Source organism: Nestor notabilis, unplaced genomic scaffold (assembly GCF_000696875.1).
Source record: "Nestor notabilis isolate BGI_N333 unplaced genomic scaffold, ASM69687v1 scaffold11508, whole genome shotgun sequence".
Lineage (NCBI taxonomy): Eukaryota > Metazoa > Chordata > Aves > Psittaciformes > Psittacidae > Nestor > Nestor notabilis.
In genome coordinates this window covers 14,380-29,007 of record NW_009940599.1, presented here as the reverse complement: position 1 = coordinate 29,007, position 14,628 = coordinate 14,380, and the positions used below count along the sequence as shown (strand labels likewise).

Below are 14,628 nucleotides of genomic sequence, written 5' to 3'. Positions count from 1 at the left end.
AAACGTCACATGGGGCTTCCAAATGTAGTAACTAGATTTTTGCTAGTTCTTTTGAACATCTCAACAGATGCCTGTATTGAGAAAGACGTATGTCACAGAAAGGTAATAGATGTGGAGGAAGGAAATAGGGAATGATTTGTTTCTGATGGTAAAAGAACACCAAACAGCAACTTTAAAATGAAACATATTCCTCAGTTTTGGATGGGTCAGTGTTGAGGAATCTAACCTAAAATACACAGACCTATGAGCACACGCCTGATTTCAGGTGTGGGAGTGCTCTCACTGAAGTGAATGATACTATCAGCCAGATAGATGCAGAAACAGGACCTGGGGTTTGAATTTTAGATCTGCAATGAAGTGAAGTCATAGGGGAAAAAAAAGGATGCTCAAAATTTTGCCCAAAATCAGACCAAGATGACAGAGCAAAAACCAACTTTTGATCTGCTTTTCTTCTCCTCTCAGTTTTATGTATTACCATAGTATTAAGAACTGGTGAAGGAAGCTTTAAGTACCCACATCTTCAATTTCTTTTCTTTTTGTTTTTGTAGGTATTTTCTTATCAGCTCACCCATATCCTGGAGGACAGAGTCAAGAACAAGTAATGTAAGAAGATTCATGTGGCCTGAATTGTTTAGCTTCTAAAGGAGCAAATGAGCTCCTTGGAAACTAAAAACCAGCCTAAATTACTGAATGTCTTTCTCTAAATGGTGAAACTGCTCTCCTCCTCATCTTCATTCCCTCTATGCATAAATATCATCCTGCTTGTCATGAAAGCTGCTGATTCCTGATAGGGTTTCTTTGCAGGATCCCACGTAGATGTGGAGGTCACAGTTACAGCATCGCACATTTTTGTGCTTTGGCACAGTATTAATAATTACATAATTTTCCTTTTGGCCTTTCCACTCAAGGCTCTGGTACAGTGTTATGACTCAGTGCTGTCAGTCCTTTTTGCTGGGCATAATTAACATTAGCTTTGCTTCTGAGCTTTAAACAACGCCTCTGCAATGACAGAATTCTGCCACTTGGACTCACATCTTTCTTCTCTTTTTCCCCAGGCTCAACAGCTTACTCGACATCATAGTTTCAATGTCTGTTTTGGTTGGCTACTCTATCACAACAGCAAGCTTTGTGCTCTACATGGTAAAAGAACATCAAACAAAAGCCAAACAACTGCAACATATTTCAGGCATTGGGATGACAACCTATTGGGTGACTAACTTCATTTATGATCTGGTAAATAATTCACATTCCTAAATGCACCAAGAGTAGCATTACACAGCAGGGGGAAAAAAAAAGTTCTTTATTTAAAGTTGGTTGCCTAGACTTCTGAATATTATTACTACCAACAGTCTTATGTAGTAATTGTTCTCCAAGGCACTGAAGACTATTAATGTGAACTGCAACACTGGATTTTGCTAAGTGAAGGCATTCCTTCTCTCTGGAGTGTATGCAAAACACTCTGCACATTTATATGAGAGCAACACACCACAGGCCAGAGCTTGATTTCAATTTTAACATGCAAACAGCGAGCTGCTTTTCAGTTCGCTTGCGGGGCTGGATTAGTCGTGCAGGCTTTACACATCTGGGTAAGGCTTTGGGGCTTGAGGCTACAGCCATTCCGGAAACCCTGGGAGTGTAGGGTGTGACATTCCACAGCTGACACTCTCCTGTTGGGCAAAAATGCATTGCTGGGTTGAATGCTCTCTTTAAGATTATGTATTTGAAGGGTTTTAAGTCAAGGAAAGCTACCAATACAGCTACATGCTTTCCAGGACCTGAGCAAGTTCCTTTCTACAGTGCTGCACTGCGCTGCATAGATTTACCACCTTGTTCCTATAGATAGTTGAGCTCCTCAGCACTGTGCTGCATTACGTGGCATAGGCATGCCCCTGCTCTCCCTGAAGTTAAGTTTCTTTATGGTAAAGAGGATTAATAGCACTGCTGGAAAGCATCACTGGGTTAAGAGGGTAAATACGCACAGTCTGTAGACTATAGTGCTTTGTGTTTTATGAATTACCTTTGGTGCACGACGTCAAAGCCTCACACAGCGATCTGCAAGTGCAGACCATCTCTGCCCATGAGCATTTGCTTTGCCAGCTATGCTGTAATGGTGATCAGCTCTATGTATCTGACACCTTTCTATTGATGCAGTTCTGCTAGTGTCTAAAATCCTGGTGGTATCATCAGTTCCTAAAAATATGAAATCTTCAAGGACATTTGGGTGACCAGCCCCCTTTGATACAGTGAGGGCTAAGGGCTGAAATCCCTTGGGGAATATGAGTCTGGAATCTTTCTGCAGAGCACAGCTTAAGCTTCTAGGTGTATGGTAACACCGATGCACGCTAACAAAGCAGTCCTAGTGATACAGTGCTCACCACTAAGTAGCCTAAGCTGCCTGCTTATAGGGGCTGCTGCGATAAGGCAACAGCAAATGTACCTCCTGCCTTGCACAAAGGGCTTGAAAGGGGTCTGAAGGCAGCGTGGCTGGAGCCTGGCTCTGCAGAGCAGGGGTGAGGATGGTGCAGGCCTGTGTCTGCTCCAGCACTGCATATTTGTAAATCAGCCAGTGGGAGAATCCCCAGAGTCCCTGCCACAATCAGTATTCAGTGGGCTGAAACTAATCCAGCGCTCTCGGTGACTTGATATTTCGCAGTGAATCCCTGCCAGTAAATTCTGTTAAATCTCAAGGCTGGGGAACAGAGGAACCTCTCAAGGCAGGCGTTTGGTGGGTCCCTGGCTTGAGACTCGGCATTAGAAAGACTAGATTTACAAGGCACCGTGAAGTGGTCTGACTGCAAGGCTAACGAAAACCCAAAAGGGGTATTCTTCATTCACAACCTTTGTTTAGGCACTTTCGGCCCACAGTCCTGAATGCTGAAGCCTGTTCAAAGTGGCTTTGTGGGAATTCATTTACAAAACTCCCAAAAGTCTCAGGAGGACTGAGACCCCACCTGCGTTTGGTTTCCCCCTTAGAAAAGCCAAGCTGCATTTGTGGGAGCAGATTCAGACCTGGCATTGTTGTTTCTGCATAGTGCTACAAAAATGTTTAAGAACTGTCATCCTGATAACATCCTTTTAATATCATTTTGCAGGTACTTTTTATGGTCCCTATTGGACTCTCAGTAGGAGTTATTTCATCCTTCCAGATCCCAGCTTTCTGCAACAACAGTAACTTACTGGCAGTATTTCTGCTGCTGTTACTGTTTGGGTAAGTGTGGAGCTTAGTTACTTTAATATCATTGCACAGAGTGAGGAACTGGATATTGCAGGGTGCTGCAATTTGAGATCCAAGGGAGGAATATGTGGGCTTTTTTCTTCAACATGCACTTTACACATGGTGACTAGTTGCTCCTTTCAGGAGCAGTGAGCTGAACTCCTGTTGTCATGCCTGCTTTATTCAAAGCAAACTCTAGGGGAAGGTATGTAAATATACAGGGTCACAGTGACAGGCCAAGCTGTAAGCAGATGCTTACTGAACTCTTGCGAAGTTCAAGATAATAGAAGCATTTCAAAATCAGAGGGGAAAAAAAAAATCAGCACCGCAATTCAGGGAAACTTAGCAAAATGTCTCCCTGGCTTTGAATCCTCCAGGCCCGGTCTGCTTTCAGTTGGGGCTCCATGTCCAAAGTATCCATCATAAAATTCCCCCAAATCTGACAGCTACAAAGCCAATTTTCCTTCTTTAAGCTCCTTATGCAAGTTATGTAGGTCAGTCATGTGCTAGAACAGAACTGTTACACTGTCTGATGTCTTCAGCTGTTTGTTTTCAATTACTGTAGTATTCTCTGCACTGTTGGCAATTTATAGATACGCAACGTTCTCATGGATGTACCTGCTGGCTGGGTTTTTCAAAGAAACAGGCATGGCCTTCATCGTTTATGTCTGCGTCAACTTGTTCTTCGGCATCAACACCATTATTACTCACTCAGTTGTATTTCTGATCTCCCAGGAAAAGGCCACGGACCAGGTAGGAGCCATACTAATACTCGACCCTTGGTAAAGCAACAGGAGGCTCTTGTTGAGTTTGGCGGCTTTGATCATGTCCTTAGTATCTGGTTGGTTTCCAGATATTTGAGGTAGACCAAAGAGAGGACACTAGTTGTAGGACTTTATGGGGCTCCCTATAGACAGGACGTGAGTCAAATATGAATCTTGCTTGTGTGTAAATCTGCACCCCCCACAAAGAAGGAAATGATGGTGACAGAGTGAAGAATACAAAAAGAGAGGTAGAAAACTGCCTGTGCAGAGAAGAGCAGGAGTTGTGTGTAGATGTTTGATAACCACAGAATGGTTTGGGTTGGAAGTGACCTTAAAGCTCATCCAGTTCCAGCCCCCTGCCATGGGCAGGGACACCTTCCACTAGAGCAGGTTGCTCCAAGCCCCTGTATCCAACCTGGCCTTGAACACTGCCAGGGATGGGGCAGCCACAGCTTCTCTGGGCACCCTGTGCCAGCGCCTCAGCACCCTCACAGGGAAGAATTTCTTGCAGCACAAACTGTGGAGAGTGACAACTAGATGTCATGGCCCCAAGTCTGACGTGCTGCATTAAGCCCAGCACTAGGTGTCTGTCATCTAGATCTGTAATGCAATCATCTTCTCCATGCAAGGATGACAAATGACTCGGAGGCAGTGATGATTCCCCAAAGTAAAACCTTCTTTTAAACTGAGATATTCCTGGGAATCACTGGGAAAAAATGTAAATCTTACATTTAGAGTTCTTTTTTATGGAGGGCAGTCACTTTGTAAAAGAGTAGCTGGGTTGATTTTCCTCTCTAGCTGGACAGTGCTTCTTTAGCAACCTTCTGGATTTCAGGGATGTGCAATCTGATCATCTTTTAGCCCTCTGTGCCCCAGTGGCAGGGAGTCAGTTTCTTTCCATGCTAATTTACTGCCTCTCCTCTTTGCTCTGTGAGCTTATCCTTTCTTCTGCTAGAAATGCACCAAATCTCTATGTATGAGGGTTCATAAGTGTGAGGCTGTGCACGGGGCTGTTTTGCCATTAATCAGCTAGAAAAGCCCTTCTACGTCTGTGAAAGACAAATCTTGTGTTTTATGGAGGTGCTTGTCAAAGGGAAGCAGCTAGGACAGTGCTCCAGGGGAGTGGCTTGTGCTCCACAGTGGGCTGCTATGGCAGCTGTGTAGTTTTGGGAGGCACAGTGCAGCTCAGTGGCAGGATTCAGCTCTGGTTTATGGGTGGATATGGGGCTGCTGCATGCATAGGGTGAGCAGCTGGAGCAGCAGTGAGGGAGTCTGCAGGGAACTGGCTGCTGTTTACTATGGGTGATCACAACCTTAGAGCTGCCTGTTGACTTTTCTGACCTTGTGCCTGTGAAACGATCTGTCTTTGCTGTCAATTTATCTCTGCTCTGAGACACAAGCAAATCCCAATGTAATTGTTACACTTCAGTCCCACGGTAAAACCTATGAATTTATTCCATGAATAAAAGCAGTGACTGACTGTGCTGCTTGTTGTTGTTGTTTTCAGGGCCTGCACGATCTCGCTGAAAACTTGAGGCATGTGTTCCTGCTGTTCCCACAATTTTGCTTTGGCTATGGCTTGATTGAACTGTCACAGGATCAGGCACTGCTGGGCTTCTTAAAAGCCTATGGAGTGGACTACCCTGACAAAACCTTTGAGCTGGACAAGACCACGTCCAAGCTGTTTGCCATGTTTATCCAGGGCACTGTGTTTTTTGCCATTCGTCTTACAGTCCATGACAGGATGATCCAGAGGCTCTGGAACAACATACTAGAGTAAGTAACATCTGGAGCCTCGCAATGAAAACAGACCAAGCCGGTGCTCAGTGGTTTAATTCTGGGCTCTCACACCATCATTGTCGATTACAAAGCCCATAAATTTCCAAGACACTTTGCAAACATGGAGTAAGTTTTCTCTGGCAGCAGTCCTGGTGCCTAGCAGTAATTAGTGTATTGAGTAATAGAGGTGTAGGTTACTGGACTCTCTCAGTAGTCCTTCCTGGCTGAGACTATGGCCCTTGTTTCAGGGCTCTAGGTTTGGTGGGCAGATGTTCTGATGAGGAGGAGGGGCAGACATTTGGTAGGTCCCTGGCTTGACTCAACATTGGGCACTTTCTGCCCACAGTCCTGAATGTTGAGGCTTAGCCTGTCCAAAGTGGTTTTGTGGGAATTCCTTTACAAGACTCCTGAAAGCCTCAAGAGGACTTAGACACGCCCCCCCCCCCCGCCCCCGCATTTGGTCTCCTTTAGAAAAGCGAAGCAGCACTTGTGGGAGCAGATTCAGACCTGGCGTTGTTGTAGGAGCAGTCAGTCCATTGACAGCCACCTCTGTTAGAACCTCCCTGTTCCCTCTGGCTTCGATGCACACAGGAAGGAGTGAGAACAGTCCTGTCACCTGCATTATGAGTATGTCCGCAAGGCAGGGCCTGCTCCAGCTCAGAATATTTGCTGAAAAAGAGAAAAAAATTGGCATGAAAAAGAATTCTGTTTTTTAATTCCCTAAATGGAGCAAACATCAAGTGAGAACAGAAATTCTCTGTATGTCTGAGTATTTTTTTGCATGCTCTAGGATCTCACAGGACCTTAGTATCTATCCCAAGCACACAGGCCCACTGCTGTCTGCTTGCCAGAAGATAAGGTCCCCTCTCTTCCCTTGCCATAGGTTCCTGTTTGACAGAGTACATGGCAAAGCACCACTTCTGCCACCTGCAGCTGAAGAGGACGGAGATGTGCAGGCAGAGAGGAACCGGGTGGAGTCTGGCAAAGCTGACTTTGATGTGGTGCAGCTCCAGAACCTCACAAAGATCTACCACCTCCCTCACAAGCACATCGCGGCTTTCCTGCTGGAGAGGTGAGCGAGGGGAAAGGGCTGCTGGCACCTTCCACCCTGGGGAGGGAAACTGGGACGCATCTACAGTCCAAAGGTCATCTTCTCTCCTGGTCCTTGCTGCTGTCCCAGCACAACCGTAGTGGTTTGTTCTGCTCTGACCTCTTCCTTCCTTTGCCGTATTTGTGGATTCTTGGGGTTATGGTAGTGCTGAAAGGCTCCTGGTGGACCTGGGACATTAGTTGACAGTATGAAGGCCCTAGAAAGACAAAAAGTGCATAGGACAGTGGTACAGCTGTATTCAGAGCAAAATGTCTGCATGCTGTGTTTGTACAGCACCTAGCACAGCCTGGGGCATCACTGGGGATTAGCATATGGTAAATGAGGGCAGCAGAATTTGTCCAGTTGCAATTATTCACCTAAACGGCATGGGAGGCAGTGAGTCAGGGTTATCTGCTTGTATTCTCCCATCAGGGGAAGACAAATCACTTCAGCTGAACACCTATTTCCGTGAATCAGGACTTAAAACTTAACTCTAAAGAAAAAACATTCTTTGGTTGTGCCAGTGCAGTTCTGACTCATGAGAAGAGAAAAGATGGGAGCACACAGAGCACCTCTGAGATCCAGAGGAAAGTGGAGACCAGATTCTACCTCAGGCTTTGCACCTCACTTGTGGGGAAGCTTGGAATTAATCCTTGGTACCTGACTTCTTTTGATTGCCTGGATCCCACTGAGATGAAAGGCTGTAGGGTGCTGGGCAGGAGTATAGCAGTGGAGACTGTGGCACTCATCTTTCTGGCAGAGGATTTTTTTCCAAGCCACCACTGGCATCAAGGTTTCTACTCTCTGGCAAAAGTCATCTGGATGCTGGTGGGGTTTAGGGTGCTAATCCTCATGTGTCAGCAGAGGCTGTGGCCCTGCACTGCAGACTGTGCACAGATACTGTTCCTGCATGGACTCCAAGGTGGGGAAGAGCATTGGATCGATGCTGTGCATCTGCAGTGAGCCCAGCACATGAGGGTTTTCAGATCAGCTGGTCTGTACTAATGACATGAAAATAACAGTAATTATCAGCACAATGGTGATTGCTTATGCAGCACACAACTGCATATCTCCAACCTTAGCAATAAAACATAGATTTTAGCATGAGAAACTGAACTGCACTACAGGAAGCCAGTTCTTAATCTTATTAATGTAGTGCATTAGGGAGATTATTTGACAAAAATCTTGTGTTGCATTAAGGCTTTATGAATGACAGCACAAACCTCACTCACCTCATTCCTATGAATAGCTCTGTTCCTGTCAATGGGAGACTTTGCGCAAATGAGATGATGAGGATTTGGCCTGTCAGATGAGCTCACTGCAGAAATGCACCTTGCAGTGAAAGGAATTACTCTGTTAGAAACACATCTTTGATTCTTCACCATATTAAACAAACAGTCCTAATGTAAGCTGCAGTATATTGCACCACAACCATCCTCCATTATAATGTTCATGTGCTCTGAGTACCTCCACCTGCAATTCATCTTGCTCAAGGGTCCAGGGAAGAAAGAAGATGCACTGAGCATGTCTCATCTCTGAGCAGTACTTCTGCATTATGAATACAGTGCGGTTACATTTCTGCTTTTCTTTCCCACAACCCAGTGCTTTGGCTTGCTTGGTGTGAATGGAGCTGGCAAGACAACCATCTTTAAGATGCTGACGGGTGATATCGGAGCATCCAGCGGAAGGTTGAGGGTCCAGGATCATTCTGGGTATGGAGGATGTGGTTTCTGGGGAAGGCGTATGATCAAATCAGCCTGGGAGCAGTTTTTAAGGCTGGTTGGCAAAAGAAAAGAAATGCAAAAGTCTGAAACAAAACATCCAAAACAGAGCACAAGTGAAGAATGCAGGGAATTTCACCCTTTGAAGATGGTGTGGTTGCTTCCCTGGGGGTCTGTTGTACCTCTTCTGTTCTCAGTGGTGTTTCTTCCACTTCATTCCATTGCAAATGGGATCAGACTTAGATCCTCAGCTGAGTGTGATTCCACTTCTGATCTAGTATCTGGAGACTAGTAGGACTTCATCTCAAAGTGCTCTTCAGCAGCAGTAGGCTTGGCGGTAGCTGTGCCATCTGAAGTGTTGTTAATCAGAGAGCTATGTACTAGACATCATGGCTAACAGACATCACAAGTCTAATTCTTCCTTTGTAGAACTAAGGACCTAAAAGTTGAAGGTCTATGAATTCATAGCATTTTCCTTCAAGGGTTGGGGAAGTGAGTAGGAAGCAGGAGAAAGGGGTTTTCTCTCTCTCCTGTCTGATCCTAGAGTGCACTGTCAATTTAATGTGTTTAAAATGACTTGCCAACTTCCTTACACAGGTCCTTGAATGACATTAGTGAGGCACACTGGTCACTCTTTGGCTACTGTCCTCAAGAAGATGCCTTGGATGACTTGCTGACTGTGGAAGAACACATGTATTACTATGCTAGACTCCATGGCATCCCAGAGAGAGATATCAAAGGAGTGAGTAACACTGGGGATTGACTTAAAGCATTTTCCAGTTATTGAGAGCTTTTACGTTGATTTAATTAGTCTTTCAATAAATAGATATGCACATGGTAATTTATGCCTGGACATTGGTGTGAAAGCAGTACTCTTGCTCCCATAGGTTGTACTTCAGCTTCTCCACCGCCTGAATCTGATGCCCTACAAAGACAGAGTCACCTCTATGTGCAGTTATGGCACCAACAGAAAATTGTCAACTGCTCTGGCTCTCATTGGGAATCCATCAATTTTGCTGCTGGTGAGAAATGGGGGTCATCTTGGAGGAAAGATGAGCAGATCTTTCGGCTGGCAGGGCTAGACTTTGACAGTCTACAAAACCTCCCTGGGCACAGATCCTGCGAGGGCTGGAGCAGCTCTGCTCTGGAGCCAGGCTGAGAGAGCTGGGCTGAGCCAGCTGGAGAAGAGAAGGCTCCTTACAGGGGGACCTTCGAGCAGCTTCGGTGCCTAAAGGAGCTACAGGAAACCTGGAGAGGTGCTTTGGACAAGGGCCTGTAGGGACAGGACAAGGGGAATGGCTTTAACCTGGCAGAGGGGAGATTGAGATGAGCTCTTAGGCAGAAGCTCTTCCCTGTGAGGGTTCTCAGGCACTGGCACAGGGTGCCCAGAGAAGCTGTGGCTGCCCCATCCCTGGCAGTGTTCAAGGCCAGGTTGGACACAGGGGCTTGGAGCAACCTGCTCTAGTGGAAGGTGTCCCTGCCCGTGGCATGGGGTTGGAACTGGATGAGCTTTAATGTCCCTTCCAACCCAAACCAGCCTGTGATTCTATATCTCAGTCAAATCCATAATGCAGTTGAAGATAATCCTTCTCCCAGATGTGTACCAGTGTAAGCTCTCCTGTTGGTCTTTACCAGCAAACATAGTACTAAAGATGAACCTAAGAAGAGCACAAGTGTTAGGAAGATCAGATTTTGAGTGCAAATTTACATTCAGTCCTGTCTTTCCCAATAGGATGAACCAAGCTCTGGAATGGATCCAAATGCTAAACGCCACCTTTGGAAAATCGTCAGCGAGGAGGTGCAGAACAAATGCTCTGTGATACTCACATCCCACAGGTAGGGCTGGTTTGGCTCTGCCTCCAGTTTCAGTGCTGGCAGGACATATGGAGAGACCCCTCCTTCACACTCCCTGCTGTCCTTGCAGGATTTCAGGGCGCCAAGCTCTGACAGGTTTGGGGGTTTGATGTGGCTGAATGTGGGTGCCCACAGAGACCCACAGCACTTTAGGGAAGATCAGTAATGTTCTCTGATTACTAAAATAACTCTTTTTTGTACCTTCTCGATGACTGATTTGAGTTTCTTGGTTGTTTTTTCAGCATGGAAGAATGTGAAGCCCTCTGTACCAGACTGGCTATTATGGTGAATGGGAGTTTTCAGTGCATTGGCTCTTTGCAGCATATCAAGAGCAGGTCAGTAAAATGCACCTATTTCACTTCCACTGAACAGCAAACGAAGTTACTGACCCCCAGCTTTGAGGGCTCAGGATATGATCCCTCTCTTAACAGGGCATCAAAATAACATCATTTTCTGGTTTAAGTTTCTTACTACACCATAGAAGTTCTGTGTTAACGAATGCACTTTCTGCTTTCTCACAGCTTTTCTTCCCAGAGATGTGTTCCCTAAAGTAATCTGTTCACTCCTGAAAATGTGAAATGCATGTTAGGGTTGAGCTTCAATTTTATTAGTTACCACAATAGCTTGGCTTCTTACTAAGTTTCGCTCCAGGTTAACAACCCTGGCCCCATTCAAGCTGCACTCAGCCTGGATTTGATTTCCCTAAAGAGGCTGTGCAGCACTCTCAAAGGATTTACTGTTTCTCTTTTCTACTGTGTTAATTGTGATTTTCTCTTTCCCCTAGGTTTGGAAGAGGATTCACTGTGAAGATGCACTTAAATAGCAACACAGTTTGCACTGAGATGCTGACAGAGTTCATGAAATTGCATTTTCCAAATACCTGCCTGAAGGTAAACAGGATAAGTGCTCTCAGGAGAGGTTGTCTCCGTCCCTTAAAATTAACCAAGAGCACCTTGCAAGATAGTAATCTTGTGCACATAGATCCGTGCTCTCAGAGAGTAAGATACTCATACACACACACCTTGCCAGCACTATCAGAAGCATTGTCCAAGGGCTGGAGCACCCAAGTTCCTTGGTGGATTAAATAACTTCAGCCATACAGTGATCCTATAAAGCAGCTCTGCCCCAGGAATGGTCCCACTGAAGAGTGGGCTGCACAGAGACCCACTTCATATTCAGTGGGTACTGAGATGGTCAGTTGCTTCCAGTAACTGAATAACTGTAAAACCAGAGTAACCAAGTCACAAATCCCATCCATTGTCCATAACCCGATCTCTGCATTAATCAAAGCATCAGACTTCTAGCTGGAAAATACTATGGCTACTCTCAGGCTTCCAGCACTGGGGCTTAGTTATCATCTCCCAGACACAAACCCCACAAAAACTCCCAATGGAGAAACACTGGCCAATACAACAATATTCCTCACATTTGGGAGCCAGAAGGAGAGAACACACCCTCTGCTCCTTCAGTCTCTCGTGGTTAGTTCCTCTTTGCTTCCATTCTCAGCCAGACAGCCATCAGATCTGTTGGCTCTTTATAGGCAGCAACCTCTTAACTTGATCCCACCATTCCTGTTCCCCCAGGATCGGCATTTCAACATGGTGGAGTATCACGTTCCAGTCTCTGCAGGAGGGGTAGCGAATATATTTGATCTCCTGGAAGCCAGCAAAGAGACCTTCAATATCAGGCACTTCTCAGTGAGTCAAACAACGTTAGAAGAGGTAAGGAATTAAAGATGTGTGGCCATCCATTTAAAACTGTTAACAGGGGAGCAGACTGATGGTTACACACAATGGACTGCTGCGCACAATAGACTACATTTTGAAAGGGATTTCCATCTATATTGCTCCTGAGGATACTTTATCAGTACTACTGCCTCCAGATACCTGTGCTGGCTCTACAAAAAACACACATAGAAAGCTGCCTGCAGCATAGAGGATCTGTTCTCTGCTCTGTTACTGCTGGCTTCAACAGTCTTGTAGGTGTGGATGAAGGGCAGGATTAGGGACTACTCCTGAGTCCAGTGCTAGGCTTTTCACCGGCCCTGGAAATTTGCTTGATTTCACTCTTTCTTGTATTTGGGTTGTAAGTTCTTTTAGCATTACTCCAAACAGCTTCATGGTTAAGTTCCTTCAATTTGCTCTTGGAAAAACATTCCCACTAGCATCAGAATCTTGTAGGAAACACAAGGGATGCTGTAAGGACTATCCAGAAGAAATCATCCTCTTGAGTTTCAGCACCTGAAATTTTAGGTCTGTCCCAGAGAGAGGAGGAAAACTGCAGCTCTGTAATCCTACAAATGGTTAAACAGAGATCCTCAGTATTGTTTTAGTAAGGGGCAGTGGCTGTGAGAAATGGGCAGGAACAGCACAGGAAGCCCCAGTCATGTTCTGTGGGAGGACAGCTTGGTATATGCAAATGTGATGACAGGTAGTGTTCTAGTGAGAGTATTTTAGGTATTCATTAGATCCTGTTCAAACAAAGACTGTTAGGTGTGATTATACATACCTATCTATATCATATGCACTTGTGCATGCAAGGATGTCAATTATATAGAGACAGATGGGTTTATAAAGTAATAATGTAGCTGTATTACACTACGATCAAAAGAAGCCACCCCACGGGTGTTACCTCGCTCATACTGGTGAAACATGAGCTGCAGGACAATGAGGTTTTGTGCAGGAATGTCTCCCTTCGCATCCTGGGTGTCGATTCAGCACTACAGGAGTGTGTATCCATTTCTTTACACTAGCCCATAGAAGGCTAACATTTGCAGTTCTCAGATCCAGTGTGAATCCATTCCTGGCCACCCTCTTCAGGCTCACAGTCCAATGACCAGCCTTTTTTATATTCATCCCCATTATAAATTATTTGTGCTGTCACATACTGAATGTCTTCCTTTAAACTTGTAGGTTTTCATCAACTTTGCTAAAGATCAAGTGGATCCTGACGGCACAGACACAGGTCCTGATGTGACACTGGACAGCTCTGATACAAGTAGCCAAAATAGCACCATAAGCTCCATCTACTGAAGGGACCCAACCACAGGGTATCATAGAAGCTGAGGAAAAGACCTGATGACCTCTTGGGGTTCTTCCAGCCCTGTTCTCTATGATTCTGGGATGGTGGGGTTAAAAAGTCCCATTTTCTTAAAGTACTTCTTTTTGATATGCACTTATTTTGTTACTAGGAACATGGTAGGCATTTAAGACTGGCATTTGGTTACAAATCAGATTGGTCTTTCCACAGGTTCTTTCTCCCCCCTCCCAGTTCTTGTTTTATGATCACTGCAATGCCTGTGAGGACTTAGTTGACATCACCTGCTGCTCGTGGCCATTTCCTTACAGCAGAAATGGCCGTAATGGAGCAGGGACGCTGTCAGCACTGTGGGGTGTTCGACAATAGAGCAGCCCCATGGCTGCCCTCTCTGAAAGCCCACACTCCACTCCTTGCTCAGCAACAGACATTGGGTGACCATGAGCAAGTCGCTCAGTTTTGACAGGTTCCCCACTGGTGAAATGGGGTTCACGGCCTTGCCCCACCTCACAGGGGTGTTGTGAGGACATAGGTGTTATGTTCTGAGTCGCATATGCAGTTGGTGGGGGCCGTCTTTGGTAGTGATGTAAAGCTTATCTGTATGTGTGGGTTATGTCAATACAAATAGAGTTATTTTAAAAGTCAGCACTTCCAGTGGTTTTGTTTTGGTCCTGGTTTATTCCAGCTCAGTGTAACTCCTCAAGTAAGTGCTCCAGTCTCAGGCACTTCCTGGCTCTTGGTAATCAATGGAAGATCATGCCACCAGCCAGCCCCTTTCTGCTTTTGGCTGGTGTCCAGGGCTTCATCATTACAGCAGAAGAATGGTACGAGGAGATACGTTGTTTGAATCCTCTGGTATGTAGAAGTTTGCTTCATAAGACTGTGTTTCCTTAAGCAGAGTGAAAGCAATGAGCATCTCTCTTGCTCAGAAAAGCTTCGTCTCCCAGGCAGATGTGCCTCCCTGCCTTCTTTCCAGTGACCTTCCTCCTCACCACCTGGGTGGTGGCTGTCCCTGCAACTCTAGAGCTGTGTTTTCCAACATAATAAGGGATAATCAGGCTCTGCCTTTGAAGGCTATAAATGAGACCTCTGCCTAGCTCTGAGCAGTAGCAGAGTTTAGCACCCCAGTACACACATCCGGCTTTTTCCCCCAGAGTCATTAATAGGTAG

At 45.6% G+C, this 14,628-nt stretch overlaps 1 protein-coding gene across 1 annotated transcript in view; it reads left to right on the top strand.

Moving 5' to 3' along the window:
* Nucleotides 1-13,454, top strand: part of ABCA12 (ATP-binding cassette, sub-family A (ABC1), member 12) — a gene marked incomplete at its 5' end in the record, with an annotated part of 51,576 nt that extends 38,122 nt beyond the window's left edge. Inside the window, 14 exons of the mRNA XM_010020440.1 lie at nucleotides 549-603; nucleotides 1,056-1,233; nucleotides 3,093-3,208; nucleotides 3,808-3,967; nucleotides 5,486-5,754; nucleotides 6,641-6,820; nucleotides 8,413-8,559; nucleotides 9,166-9,310; nucleotides 9,456-9,590; nucleotides 10,301-10,404; nucleotides 10,665-10,757; nucleotides 11,207-11,312; nucleotides 12,006-12,143; nucleotides 13,335-13,454. Coding sequence (XP_010018742.1) covers nucleotides 549-603; nucleotides 1,056-1,233; nucleotides 3,093-3,208; nucleotides 3,808-3,967; nucleotides 5,486-5,754; nucleotides 6,641-6,820; nucleotides 8,413-8,559; nucleotides 9,166-9,310; nucleotides 9,456-9,590; nucleotides 10,301-10,404; nucleotides 10,665-10,757; nucleotides 11,207-11,312; nucleotides 12,006-12,143; nucleotides 13,335-13,454 — 1,946 coding nt within the window. The remainder of the gene's footprint in view (nucleotides 1-548; nucleotides 604-1,055; nucleotides 1,234-3,092; nucleotides 3,209-3,807; nucleotides 3,968-5,485; nucleotides 5,755-6,640; nucleotides 6,821-8,412; nucleotides 8,560-9,165; nucleotides 9,311-9,455; nucleotides 9,591-10,300; nucleotides 10,405-10,664; nucleotides 10,758-11,206; nucleotides 11,313-12,005; nucleotides 12,144-13,334) is intronic.
* Between the last annotated feature and the right edge of the window lie 1,174 nt (nucleotides 13,455-14,628).